General features: G+C 51.0%; 1 protein-coding gene across 1 annotated transcript; it reads right to left on the bottom strand.

The window, feature by feature from the left end:
- Window positions 1-5,112: 5,112 nt before the first annotated feature.
- LOC120383728 (killer cell lectin-like receptor subfamily B member 1B allele A) lies at window positions 5,113-11,886 on the bottom strand. Its single transcript, XM_039501932.1, has 6 exons — window positions 11,802-11,886; window positions 8,861-8,959; window positions 7,741-7,884; window positions 6,425-6,579; window positions 5,950-6,062; window positions 5,113-5,236 (listed from the first exon to the last, which is right to left on the bottom strand). The coding sequence occupies exons 1-6, from the start codon at window positions 11,884-11,886 to the stop codon at window positions 5,113-5,115; spliced, it is 720 nt and encodes a 239-aa protein (XP_039357866.1).
- Window positions 11,887-14,620: the final 2,734 nt, after the last annotated feature.

Genomic DNA, 14,620 nt, shown 5'->3' with positions numbered 1-14,620 from the left:
GTTGGCCTCCAAGCGCACAGAGGCCCAGCGTCGAGGGCCTCTCTGCCCTTCACACAGCTCCCCCAGACACAGAGAGATGGCTGGAGTGATGCACCCCAACCCCTCTTTATAACTATCTCTATGGCTTTGTGGATGGCTCATGGCTGCAGCTCCATGGGGAGAGGCTGGCTGGGTCCTCCAGGGTCATAGAGAGTAAGATGCTGGAGGCTGCAGGAGTGTGTTTCATGGGGCATGTCTCAGGGACAGAGTATGAGCCCCAGTTATTGGCTCAGGGTCATGAACAAAGCAGGGAGTCCCTTGAATCCCACCCAGAGGAATGGGTGCATTGCCCCCCAGTGAAAGAGGCCGGAGGTAAAGTGAACATTGGCTCCCAAGTATTAGCATAGAAAAATGCTGCCTGTCTCGCTTCGTAGTCCAGATAAACCTGGATCTTGATGGAGTCGCAGCTCAGAGTGAGGGGGATATGCACAGGGGAAGTGAGATCCCAGTATTGGCCCCTGCTCCACTCTACAGCCTTCGTCCCCCTCTTCAGGGTTAAAGCTGATGCATCCCTTCCCGCTCACAGGCTCCCTCCACCTGGACCCAGCTCCCAGTAATGCCTCCGGGAGGTGAATCAGTCACAGCCCAGCACACAGGCAGCAGACTCAACTCTCGGGGGATTGTCAGGCAGAGGCAGGATGAGCTGAGGGTGAGCTGTGTCTGGATCAAGAGCAGTGGTTCCCAAACTGGGGTTCGTGAGCCCCTCAGGGTTTGTGAAATGTTACAGGGGATTCATGGGGGAAAAATCCCCTAATGGCAGACAGAGCTGTCCCTAGGGATCCTGGGCAGCACGGGGCCAGCAGCCCGGAGCCCCTGGACTTCCAAGAGCTAAGCAGATCAAAGAAAGCATCTCTATCACACTGAGGAGATTGAAACTTCAAGACTCTATCAGAAATGGAAAGGGAGAAGGATATTTTTTTGCTGTTTTTTAAATTAAATAGGCAGCTAGTCTTGTTTTTAAAATTATTATGAAGAACAAGTTTAAGCTTTGTTGTAACGTGTGTTGTTTGCCTGGATTGCTCAAGCCCTGAATGCTTGTGTAGGAGGAACTCTTTGAGTTGGCATCTTAAAAACATGCTGTGTCACATCTGATACTCCTGGATGAAACATAGGAGCCTTGTCTCATAACAGGCTTATGAAAAGTGATACACACTATGAAAGTGAGATCTGGGAAGAGTGTCGCCTTTTTCATAATGTAATAAAAATACTGAAATGATAAATAATAATAATAGTGTGTAGTAAGCATGTCATAAAAACAAATGTTATATTTCCAAGATCCCTGCTTTTATAATTTATACTCAGGCAAAGGAGAAAATTCCTGGGAATATTCATTTTTAGGAGGGGGTTTGACGTGCTAGTGAAAGGGGTTCACACGTTGTTCAAGTTTGGGAACCACTGATCTAGTCACACTTGCTGCAGAAAGAGAATTGACCGCTAGGGGGCGAGCTGAGCCCTTGGAGGAGGGTTTGATTGTGTCAGTGACAGAATCTGCTCCCGCTGGAGAGTGAATCAGGCAACTTCCGCCTTTCCGGCTCTGAATGGGGAGCAGCTCTGAGATGGCAGCAGAGCGCAGGGGAGAGTCACTCCTCTGGCACAGACGGGTCAGGGACAGTGTGAAAGGATCAATCCGCAATTGAGACTTAGTATATTTCCCCTTCTGCGTCCACTGCTCCCCACAGAGGGGTCAAGAGATCTTCAGTATCACAGGGGGAGTCCGAGTAGATTATAGCGGCACCAAACTCCCCCTGTGCAAAATTCATAGCTTACAAAGCCAGAAGAAGGGACCTCTGTGCTCACCTACTTTGACCTCTTGTCAGTGGCACAAGTAGAAATCAGAGGTACTGCCCTCATGGGAGGGACATGGGGGGCACATGACCTTCCCATGTGACCCTCCATGTGACTCCTCCCTGCCCTGCCCCCAGCCTGGGGCCCCCACTCTCCCTGTCCCCTCCAGCACCGCCATTTGTATATACAAACATCAACATGCTTAACTACTCACCTTCCCCCCAGATATGTAGTATTCAGTCTGTTTAGATGGAATATGGGAGTTAGGTAAGGAGCCATTTCAGCATATGTAAGACTTATTAAAAGACAAATTTTAAGTAGAACTGTATCTTAAACTGCATTATGGTATTGTACCCAAACATTACATTTCAATGGGGGATTCAACTGCCTTGATAGGAACAGACTCCGGAAATTCTTACTAGTCCACAAAAGTGGTCCATAGTCATGCAAATAGTCCCATTGTCTTCAGTGGGCTTGAGCAAATGATTACGGGTCTACAGGATTAGGTTCCAAGTGTGTAAATTGTTCTGGATGAAACTGACAATGCCTGAGCTGTCGGCTCAGAAGGAGCCACTAAAGGTGAGCAGGTGTGTGATAAGTGTTAGCTCCGTTGCTAAGATGAGGAACATATTTTCTGCGAAGTTCTTGGCAGATTCCTGAGGGAGCTGGTTTAAGGCCATCAGTGTCCGGCATTATAATCTTCACTTATAGTTCTCTCACCCACAAAGCTGGAAAATAAAGCATTTGTTTTCTTTGTTTTGCTGCTCCAATTCCAGTTAACAAAATGCATGTTAGACTAGTTTGGCTGCAAAGAAGAATTCTATGTACACTGGGGACAACACCTGATTTCCCTCAGGCTGCAGAACTGAGCTGACATCCGAATTCAAACTTCCTCCGGTCAGTGCAAGCAGAGGCATTCCTCTAATGATTTGGACTTGATGTGATGCGGTATGAATGTCATGGGTAATTCAGACCAATGGGGGGGGAAACAGAATAAAAAACACTGTTTAAACACCTTCCGTCCCTCCTCCACCCCTCTCCTCTTGAGGATTCCTGCCCAAGATAATAGCACAATACAGATGTTAACAGACTTAAACAGAGCTGTTAAAGCCATAAGAACGAATGCCCTCCCTAGTCACGTTCTGCTCCTTTAAGGAGCAGAGCGCAGCCCCACACCCTCCCTGGAGTGGGGCGGGGGATAGGCCCAAGGCTTTCCGGTACCCCATACCCGCTAAAAAAAATCTTGCCGGTACTGCATACTGGAGGGTACCAGCCTACTTGCACTCTTGCCTCTTGTATAACCCATGTCATAGGAATTCCCTGTTTGAACCAGGACACATCTTTTAGAAAAACATCCAGTTCTCATGGAAAATGTTCCATGGATGGAGAATCTGAGGTGACCCTTGGTAAGTTCTCCCAATGGTTAATTACACTCAACAATGGGCACTGTATTCCTAGTCCAAATTTTTCAAGCTTCAACTTCCAGCCATTGGATCTCCTCTTGTTATACCTTTGTCTGCTAGATGGAAGAACCCTCTATTATCACATTTCATCCACGTAGGCACCTATAGAGTGTGATCAAGTCACCCTTTAACCGTCTCTTGGTTAAGCTAAACAGACTGAGCAGCTTGAGGCTTTTGCTATAAAGCACACAGTCCTTAATCATCTTTTGCTCATTCTCATATTTCCTTTGTGATCCTCATGTCACAGCCTGTGGGTAGAGCTCATCTCCCCTTCACATCTCTTCACCAGCCAGTGACAAGTGTAGATGGGTGTATAGTGACAAACTGGATAAGAGGCCGTGTGACTTAGTGGACTAAGAGCCAGGAACATTTACATTCTAATCTCAGCTCGGCTGTGGAATTATTGGATAAACCCATTTGAACGTAGGGGCTTATGTGACCCATATTGGCATGCGTCTGCAAAGGGGAGACTGGGAAGGTTTATCTGTCTTGTCTATTAAGACTGAACTTTTTGGGGGCAGGGACTGTCTGTCACTGTGTGTCTGTGCAGAACCTGGTACCCAGGGAACCCTGATCTCAGTTACTATCTCTATATGCTACGAGAATTACATGATTTACACATCCACTTTTTCAGACGTGCTACCAAATGTGCATGGAGTGAAATGCAGCAGCACGAGAAGCAGTTCTCTCAGAGACCGTGAGGACAATGGGGTGGACTGATCAGAGGCATCAGCGGGTGTTGAAACCTGTTCACACCACGGGGCATCATACAGCTTGTTGACCAAAGGCAGCTTCCTGTGCCCTTCTGTAGGTCAGTTTGCGGTTAAACACGTCTGCACTGCCGTAAGGTTAGATTAGTGTTTGCAGGTGTATACGCCTAGATTCCGAGGTGCTGCGATTGCTCCTGGCTCATGCTACTGATTCTGGCAGCCCCTTTCCTTTGTCTGAATAATTGCTTCTCTGAGTCTCTGCTTGGATGGCTGCCAAGTCACCCTCTTCTTGCTGCTTGGGATGCCAGGCTGTGGACTCCCAAATGCTCTGGTTCGGCCCTTCTGTCTCAGCGATGGACGGGATCGCAGCGGCCATCTGGGACTGGAGAGACCGCATAGTCCAGAGGCTGAGGGCCCTGGACTGTCACTCAGGAGATCTGCCACTGCCTTGCTTGGCTAAGTCACTTCACGTCTCTGTGCCTCTGTTTCCCCTCCCGCCTTATTGAGATCGGAAGCTCTTCAGGACAGGAGCTGTTCCTTCCACTTGGTATGTTCTGCAGCACCCGGCGCAACGGGGCCTGTCTCAGCTGGGTCCTCTAGTTCCGTGGTTCTGAACTGGGGATCAGTGAAGCAGGACCAGCATTAGACTGCTTGGGCCCAGGGCAGAAAGCTCAGAGCCTGAGCCCTGGTGCTCAGCAGCTGAAGTTCGAAGCCCTGAGCCCCGATGCCCCACGAGGCCAATGCCTTGGAGCCCTGTGGGGCAGAAGCCTGCGCCCTGCCCTGCACCTCCAGCCTCAGTGGCTGCAGACTACAGCCCCCACTTCATACCCCCCTCCCCATCTTGTGAAGGCTCAGAGAGAAAAAGGTTGAGGACCCCTGGCCTAGTTACTACTGTAAAATAATCCCTCTGGGAATCCTCCACACGCCTGCTGTTTTCTGGGATACAGCAGGGGGAATGATGGGAGTTTCATTCATTGCTCTAGTTCCATTGACTTTTACACTGATTTACACCGGCTGAACATCTCACCCATCGTTTTTAATAGCTGAAATAAAGATGGAACACACAGAGCTTTTTACATTCCTCCCGTGCAAACAGAGCTCACAAATCCATCTCCTTAAACCAGGACAGCTGCCTTCTGGCAAATCCATTTCAACTCAGTTTGGCAGATTTCAGAATGGATCTTGTTCTTCTTCACAGAGGCACAGTTGTTCCATTTAGAAGGATCCCAAACTGGGAACCTAAAGAGCAAAGGGGACAGTCACTGTCTGTGTGTTCAGAGTTGGGGAAGAGGATCGATAGTAGCTGTGCGTCTCCTCAGAGGGTGCTGCAGTTTTATCCATTCCCCGGATGGTCAAGTATATGGAAAGAGTTGGTAAGTTTAAAGCCAGTTTGTGTGTGTGTGGGGGGGTGTCCATGCTACAGAAATGAGCACATTTCAGCAGAGAGGCCAAAGATCAAAGTGGTTCAATATTTTTTCAAATTTTGCAATTTCCATTTAAACTGCAGCCATTTTTGTGTGTCGGGGGGAAAAGGACACAAAAATTGGCTAAATTGTGTGAATTATTTTCATTTTATCCAGCCAACTGTAGAGTTGGTTGGAATCTTCTGAATTTTGAAATGGATCAAATTTCAAATTTTGATGAAAAGGGGGTATATTTTTTTTCTTTTTCCTGTTTCACAGCAAGCTCTGCCAAGGATTGATGGGACCTGCAGATTGAGCCCACAATCTCACAAAGACTTATCTGCTCACTTAACTTGGCTCACGTGAGTCATCCCATTGGCTTCAAGGAGAGTTAACGTTAAGCACATCTAGAAGCATTTTCAGGATTAGGGCCTGATACCATAAAACGGTGTGTGTGAAATCCTGGCCCCATTGAAATCCAGGACAAAACTCTTGTTAACTGATTTATTTATTGTAGACTGATCAAAATCCTAATGAGGAATCACTCACAGTGTCTGATTTAACGGGGATCCATCCTGCCAGGTCCACGTCCTCCCTGGAGATGTGATGTTAAGTCCAATCCACATCTGACGTTGGTCTTGTGTACTGCTTCCTACGAACACCTGTGAAATGGACGACACGTCAGTGACCAGAACATGCTCTGATTGGCTGGCTCCATTGCTTGCTGTGCAGATGGGACCTCATCTCCACCCTGGTCAAGGTCAAGGGGCAGACAAATCTCCTAGGGACATGACTCAGTCTGTTGGATTCAGTCAGGGGGAAAAGGAGAATGAGAGAAAAATTCAACATTTTTCAGTTTTAGGCAAGTGAAGCGAAGAGTTGGTTTCATTTTCACAGCAAAAGTTTCCTGCAAAAAGTACAAAAATGTTTATTTCATTTCCCACCGGGGGGAAACCTGTGATTTCGGACCAGCTGTAATTAATAGCAACACACATCCCCCAGTTGAATATAGCACGTTCTTTACCATCTCCTCCCAGTCATTGATCACTAGCAGTAGTGCTGTCTTCATTAAACAGTCCTCACGGCTCTGCTCCCAGCCTTTAATCGCTTTGGAAACCCAGTAACACTTGTCCCCATGCAGCAGCCAGTCCCTGGGGCAGAGTTTGCAGCTGGAACCCTCTGGAGGGGGAAATGGAAGAGAGGTGTCGTTAATGATCATTCTGAACGGGGCTGGCCACCTTCACAGAGAGGCATGAGGCCTTCACGCTGAGGGGTTTACTCAGCCCAGGACTGGGGCCTAGTGGCAGAGACGGGGTATGTGGGCAAGACAGGATCAGTATGTGGGCAGGACTAAAACATCAGTCAGTTCGTATCGCAATGTCCCAGCAGCAGGGGGCGCTGTGCTGCAGGGAGCAGGGTGGGGGCTCGGTAGGAGATGTTCTCGTGCTGGCCCCAGTGCCCCAGTGTGGGGCTAGAGGGCACTGTAGGGAATGAGATGGGGGTTCATGGCTGCTCACACACTCCCTGCTGCCCAGCACTGGGGGGCGCTGTGCTGCAGGGTGCAGGGTGAGGGCTCGGTAGGAGGCGCACTCTCCCTGCAGTCCGTGCTGGCCCCAGTGCCCAGTGTGGGGCCAGGGGGCGCTGTAGGGAATGAGATGGGGGTTCGTGGCTGCTCATACGCAGGGCTGACCCCAATACCCCAGCACTGGGGGGCGCTGTGCTACAGGGAGTGGGATGGGGGACTCTGTAGGGGGCGCTCTCCCCTCACAGTCAGGCTGATCTCACTTCCATTGAACTAGGGGGTGCTGTGCGGCAGGGAGGAGGGGTGTATAATTCAGTAGTGGGGGGCTCTTGACTTCATACCAGATGCTGTTCCCCAGGAGGTGCCATCTTTCAGGCACAGAGCTGAGGTGATCATTAGAATGAAGGTTGGTCTTGTGGTTTAGATCCTGACCTGAGTCTCAGAAAAGCCATGTTCTATTCTGGACCCTGCCACTAGCCTGCTGTGTCCTTGGGCAGGTCATGGCCTGCCCTGTGCCTCAGTTTCCCCTTCTGACTGTCTTCTTTATTTATACTGTGAACTTGTTGGGGCAGGGGCCATCTCAGTGTCTGTTGGTCCCCTGACAGCTAAACTACAGGATTCTATTAAAATTGCCGGAATGATTCAAGCCTGCAGTTACTTGCACTGGCCACTTGCTGTCACTGCTGAGGCTGAGTGGTGCTGGAGATATTAAACAGATCTGAGGGATGGGCTAGAAGGGGGGTGCGAGAGCGGCTCTGCTTTGTGAACCATCAGTGCATGTAATGGTGCCTGCGGGAGGCAGCATGAGCTGGGGTTACCTGCTGGCTTGTTGTTTTGTGTATAACACAAATGTTGCCGCAGGTGAGAGCGGAACTCATCCAAGTCACTGCATCCTCTTCCTTTAGGACTGGGCTGAGCTGAGGTTTTGGGGACAGCTCTGGTCAGTGATGGGTTCAGGGAACCTTGGAGAAAAATTGTTCTGTGAATGGTTGTTGCAAGCCAGAGATTGGAAAAGACAGTGCTGGGGTGAATCAGCCAGAGCTCCAGTGGAATCAATAGGCCAGAGCTCCACCTGGTGTGAATTGGCCAAAGTCCCATTGGAATCAGTGGGGGCAGATTCAGAGCTGGCGCAAACGAATGGAGCAAGACCAGTTAGTTGCAGCAGCTAGAATCTGGCCTAGAGTGCAGAAGTGTAATGGATTCCTTCATTCCAAGGTCAGACGGCAGCATTACGATGGTCTAGTTCAGGGGCGGGCAAACTTTTTGGGCTGAGGGCCACATCTGTGTATGGAAATTGAACAGTAGGTCACGAATGCTCAGAAAATTGGGGTTGGGGTGCAGGAGGGTGCTCTGGTCTGGAATCGAGGGGTTCAGAGAGTGGGAGGGGATCAGGGCTGGGGCAGAGGGTTGGGGCGCGGAAGGAAGTCGGGGTGGAGGCTCCTGGTAGCGCTAACCCCAAGCATCTCCCAGAAGGAGCGGCATGTCCCTCCTCCGGCTCCTATGTGGAGGTGTGGCCAGGTGGCTCTGTGCTACCCCGACGGCAGGTGCTGCCCCCACAGCTCCCGTGGCCACAGTTACTGGCCAATGAGAGTAGCGGGGGCAGTGTTTGGGGACGGGGCAGTCTGCGGAGCCCTCTGGCTGCCCCTACGTGTAGACGCTGGAGGAGAGACATGCCGCTGCTTCTGGGAGCCATGTAGAACCATGACACACGCGGATCGGGGCAAGCCCCAGACCGTGCTCCCTGGCAGGAGCTCGAGGGCCGGACTAAAACATCTGATGAGCCAGATGTGCCTTGTGGGCCATAGTTTGCCCACCCCTGGTCTAGTCTGACCTCCTGTATCACTCAGGCCAGAGAAGTCCCCCCGGCCATTCCTGCACTGAGCCCAGCAACTTGTGCTGCATTCATGGTGTGTTGCTGTGCAGCCCAAACACACTCACCCCGAGCAGCCAGCGCCATCACAACTCTCAGCAGCACGACGTTCCCAGCCAGTGTGAGGCCCAGAACCAGCAGATTCCAGCACAGGCACCTCGGGTGATCTGCAAGAGTCAATGTGCACTGTTGAGCTAATACCATGTGCTTCACTCACAGGCCTCTGGAGTTCTACCCTCGGATATTGTGGCTTTACATGTTTCCAATTCCCACTACAAACGGGACTCCCTGTGACACTTTTCGGGGAAACCTGAGGGGTCCAGGGCAAATCGCTGCTACTTGCTCCCAGCAGGAGGGAGCCTTGTCCGTTCTTCCAGAGAGCTGGGATCCACTTTTCATGAGACACCTGCTGGCAGAATTCTCGCTGCCATATAATACTTGTACCTGCTTCCCTTCTCTTACACAGTCCCAGAGCTTTATCTTTGTCAAAATCAAGTTGGCATCTGCCCCAGACTGAAAACACAGGGCTGGGTCATAGTATCATAGACGTGTAGGACTGGAGGGGACCTCAAGAGGTCATCTAGTCCAGTCCCCTGTGCTCACAGCAGGACTACGTAATAACTAGACCAGTCCTGACAGGTGTTTGTCTAACCTGTTAACATGAGAACAGCCATATGGGGTCAGACTAAAGGTCCATCTAGCCCAGTGTCCTCTCTTCCGACAGTGGCCAATGCCAGGTGCCCCAGAGGGAATGAACAGAACAAGGAATCATCAAGTGATCCATCCCCTGTCGCCCATTCCCAGCTTCTGGCCAACAGAGGCTAGGGACACCATCCCTGCCCATCCTGGCTAATAGCCATCGATGGACTTATTCTCCATGAATTTATCTTGTTCTTTTTTGAACCCTGTGATAGTCTTGGCCTTCACAACATCCTCTGCCAAAGAGTTCCACAGGTTGACTGTGGAAACCTCCAATGATGGAGATTCCACAACCTCCCTGAGCAAGTTATTCCAGTGCTTAACCACCCTGACATTAGGAAGTTTTTCCTACGGTCCAACCTAAACCTCCCTTGCTGCAATTTAAGCCCATTGTTTCTCCTATCCTCAGAGGTTAATGAGAACAATTTTTGACCCTCCTCCTTGTAACAGCCTTTTATGTACTTAAAACTATTATCATGTCCTCCTTCAGTCTTCTCCTCTCCAGACTAAACGAGCCTGGTTTTTTCAGTCTTTCCTCATAGTTCAAGTTTTCTAGACCTTCAATCACTTTTGTTTCTCTCGTCTGGACTTTCTCCAATTTGTCCACATCTTTGTGTCTGTGGATGTTGATTGTTCTCATTGTTGACTGAGTCAGGTTTGAGACCCACCCAGCCTCAGGTGACAAGTTTCTTCTCCACTAATTTTGGAAACCAATATTCTGAATGTTATATAACTCTAGAAATGTTCCAGCCCATAGAGGAGAATGGGAGCAGAAGGGAGGTGAACTACAACTCCCATGAGACACTGCAGCAGCTTGACTGGAACACAGGTTCAAGTCAAACTGACTTTGACATTTTGTTTCATTTTTCCCAGTGGAAAGACATTTTGGTGGCAGATTCCCAGCCAATTTCACTCAGCACCCAACCTGCTGGGCCCTCCTGAAAATCTAGGCACTTATTTTGGTGCCTAAATGAGAGCAGAGATCCTCCGAAGCCCTGGTGCCACTTGTGAGTGCTGAGCACCTTGGGAAATGGAGCCATCAAGGCCAGATTCTCAGCAGCTGTGAATCAGCAAAGCTCTGTACGTTGCAGCAGAGCTACTGTGCTATAGAGCTGCTGTGGATCTGGCAGTCAAACAGTAACAGGTAATGAGGTCAGTGATGCCGTCTCACAAGCAAGTCAAATATCAGAGGGGTAGCCATGTTAGCCTTGATCTGTAAAAGCAGCAAAGAGTCCTGTGGCACCTTATAGACTAACAGACGTATTGGAGCATGAGCTTTCGTGGGTGAATGCATACATCTGACGAAGTGGGTATTCACCCACAAAAGCTCATGCTCCAATACGTCTGCTAGTCTATAAGGTGCCACAGGACTCTTTGCTGCTTAAGCAAGTCAAAGCATTTCACATTACACTGACCTGTCCCTAGGGGCTAGAGGAACCTAGGGACACCTCCCCAGCTTCTGTAATGCGGCTCTGGCTCCACTAAAGTGCATAGAGTTATGCAAATTTATACCAGCTGATGTAGGGTTACCATCTTTCAAGCTCCCGAATATAGGACACTGCCAGGAGGACGGGAGGAGGGGGAGTTGGAAAGGAAGGAGGGGTACCATGCCAGCCTTACTGCTGCGCTGCTGCCGCCAGCAGCGCTGTCTTCAGAGCTGGATGGCCATCCAGCACCCACTGCTCTCCGGCTGCCCAGTTCTGAAGACACTTGTTCATATTTAGGAAGCCCACCCAGGCGGAGATCGGAGGACCATAAAAGAGGTCATCTCTGGGAAAACCCGGACTGATGGTAACCCGAAGCCAAGCACATAGTCCTCTGTTTAGTTCAAGGCAAAAGCATACATGAAGATAGAAAGGCTGAGAGCATGCATCAGGTTTTTATGCTTCAAAACCTTCCTGGGGGGCTGTAATTATCCCAAAGCTGCATAACAAGCCCAGGACATGCAGAGTTAGATTTCACTGGTCCCAGGTTGGGTTACACTGATTTTAATGACATGTTAGGTATTTTCTCCCCCCTACTGGAGTTAGGGCTAGATTCTGATCTGACCTGTTACCCCGTTGAAAATTGAGTGACCGCAGTGAAATCGCTGGAGTTAGAACCGGCTTCTCATCTGAGTTATACCCAGGTACAGCCAGAGTGACCCCACTAAATTCAGTGGAGCTATGTCCATGTCCACCATCTGGGGGCCTGACCCCCCCGACCTCCATACATCGCTCAAGCTGCTGGTTAAAAACCTATTACAGCCGACACAATTCCAGCCCCCTCAAATCCACCAGCCCTGTTAAAATACCACAAAGCAAAACTCACTGTGATGCTGAGATGGAGCCACTTTGCCTCCGCAGGAAGGATCTTCAGCGATGTTTAAATCAGCAGGGACTATTTCCCCAGCCATGGCTGTCACCGGAGGAGGTGAGCAGGGTTTTACTGTGTAAAGGCAGCTTGTGTGTAAGCTAAAATGGCCAACACCCCCCATACCAGGAAATGTCATCTCAACTGACGTCCCATCCCCCTCCTTACTGTGTGGGCTTAGGGGAATGGCTTAAATATATTGTACTTTCTCCCCCAACACACTTGTGCTCTAGGCTGCTCTTGCAGAGGTCTCTAATGGAGGTAGGTGCCCAACTTTAATGAATATCAGTGGGGATCCTACCCCAGATAGGTAGCAGAACCCAGCTTGGAGCACCAGACAGAGCCAATGTGTCCGGGATCACCACTTGTTTCCCACGGCTTTAGTCTGCGTTATAGGAATAAATGGTAATAAAACCGGACCCAGTGAGACGGCCACCCACAGCCGTCAGCTCTCAACGTTCATCTTGTTGTTTCGCATCCAACAGCCCAGAAACAGGTTTGAAAGTAGGGCTGGTGGGGAATTTTCCATCCATGTTTTTGGGATGGACAATTGGCGTGTTTTGGCTAAATGCCCATTTCCATGGCAAGTTTCTGCTTGCCTCGGAAATATTTGATTTTTCCATCAGAAAACCAGACACTGATTCCCACCCCCGTTTTTCTCTGCAAATTTTTGTTTTTCAACAAGTCAAAGTTTTCCACTGAAAATGTCGCCAAAAATCTAAAAAAAATGTAATTTTCATTATTTCCCCAAACCAAAAATGTTTTGGAACTTTTTTCTCCTAGAAAAAAATCAGTCTCTTGACTTTCTGTCACAATTCAGAACATTCTCTCTTATTTCCCTCCTGCCCCCTTTTTTCATTCTTTATTTCTTCATCCTCCTCCTATAAGTAATAGGAAGTAAATGAAAATAAAGTGAGGCACCTTGATTTTTTTTGTAGTCTAGCTTATTTTTCCATAGACCACTTGAAAACCACAGGGGGTCTCGGTGGACCACTTAATGGTCTTTCCAAATATTGTTTGTACCGTTAGCCAACTATTGTAAAGCGCTTTGGATAAGAGGGCTTTATTTAAAAAATGTACAAAAAAATCGGGTGCGGGGTCTGTGGGAGGGAGCTCAGGGCTGTGGGTACAGGATCTGGGAGGGAGTTAGGCTGGGAACTGGGGTGCAGGGTCTGGCCAAGAGTTAGGGGCTCAGGGATGGGGCAGGAGGTTGGGGTGTGGAGAGCTTAGCTGGGGCGGCTCCTGTTTGGTGGGAGGGGTGCGGGTGGGAGTGTGGGGTTGGGTGGGTGAAGGAGCTCCCGTTTGGTGCTCAGGGTGGCGGGGGATGTGGGGGAGATGCAGGAGTCAGGGCACGGGGTGTGGGGGGGCTGGGTATATGTGGGGGGTGCAAGAGTCAGGGCAGGAGCCTGGGGGTATGGGCGGGGCTTGTGGGGGTGCTCCCAGCCCCCCGCCCCACCCCCTGCCGTAAGCGGCTCACAGTGGGGGGGGTATGTGTAGGGGGATTGCGGGGGCCCTGCCTTTGCTCTGCCCTGCCCCAATTCCACCCCCTTCCTCAAGGCCCCTCCCGCATCTTCTCAACCACCTCCCCCGAGCGTGCTGCGACCCCCCTTCTCCCCCTCCCTCCCGGAGCACCAGCAAAGAGCTGTTTGGTGGCGGGGGAAGCGCTGGGAGGGATGGGGAGGAGCGGGAACGTGGCACGCTGGGGGAGGAGGCGGAGAAGAGGCGGGGGAGGGGGGAGCTTGGCTGCTGGGGGGTGCGGGACAGATGGGGGGAGCAGAGAAGAGCTGGGGGGCCTTGGACTGCAGCCCAAGCAGAGCAGGCCGGGTTGGGCCAGGGCCCCTTTGGAGCCTGGGCTCCCTACAGGGAGAAGCCTCAGCCCTGCCCCCGCCCTGCCCAGCGGCTGAAGCCTGGAGCCCCTCCACTCATCCCCCACTCAGGGCCGTCCCTGGCCATTTTGGTGCCCTACGCACCAGCACGAGCTGGAGGGGCGGAGTGGAGCGGGTTGGTCCCGGGTCGCTCCATTTCCTGCTGCCTGGTGAGTGCAGGGCGCCCGACCCCTGCTGCAGCCCTCAGGGGAAGGGCTGGAGTGGGGGCGGGGTGGGGGCGGAGTAGGGCTGGGAAGTGGTGGGCTGGGGCGGAGCAGGGGCAGGGGCTTTGGGGAAGGGGTGGAGTGGGGGCAGGGCTGGGGAGGACCACAGGTGGGAAGAGGCGAGGCTGGGGCAGAGCGGGGGGTCCATGGGGAAGAGGCAGAGCAGGAGCTGGAGCCGCATGCAGCTGCGTAGGGCACCAGGAAATGTGGTGACCCAAATTTCCTGGTGCCCAACGCAGCTGTGTACTTTGCATATGGGTAGGGACGGCCCTGCCCCCACTGGGCCCTGGAGTTTTTATAGCACCTTGGGAAGGCCTCCGAAAGAAAAAGGTTGAGACCCCCTGGCCTAGTTACTACTGTAATATAATCCCTCTGGGAATCCTCCACACGCCTGGGGAATGATGGGAGTTGGATCCCTTCTTCCCACAATTAACCCGGCCTGGTGGCGTTATCCCACAATGTAGCAGGCCTGGAGCTGGTCAAAACATGCAAGAGAATTTCAAAGTCCTTTCGTTTTTGAAGGAACCATTTCTGTTGAGCTGAGATTTTTCATGGCCACTTCTATAGGCCATTTTCACTTCTAAATTTTGTTTTCTACTGTCTCATGGATTGGATAGTTTTGATTCCCCTCAACCCTCCCGCTGGTTCCTGCCCCCCCAATCAATCATTCATTGGTGTAGTTCCATTG

The sequence above is a fragment of the Mauremys reevesii genome, linkage group 15 (genome assembly GCF_016161935.1).
Source record: "Mauremys reevesii isolate NIE-2019 linkage group 15, ASM1616193v1, whole genome shotgun sequence".
Taxonomy (NCBI): domain Eukaryota; kingdom Metazoa; phylum Chordata; order Testudines; family Geoemydidae; genus Mauremys; species Mauremys reevesii.
This window is presented reverse-complemented; position numbering and strand designations above follow the sequence as displayed.

Excerpts from the sequence above, each read along its gene's own strand:
- LOC120383728 (XM_039501932.1), bottom strand. The coding sequence starts at position 11,886 with ATGGCTGGGGAAATAGTCCCTGCTGATTTAAACATCGCTGAAGATCCT. Across the intron at positions 6,580-7,740 it reads ACAAAACAACAAGCCAGCAG|AGGGTTCCAGCTGCAAACTC; the intron begins GTAACCCCAGCT and ends TTCCCCCTCCAG. Across the intron at positions 6,063-6,424 it reads TCAATGACTGGGAGGAGATG|GTGTTCGTAGGAAGCAGTAC; the intron begins GTAAAGAACGTG and ends TCCATTTCACAG.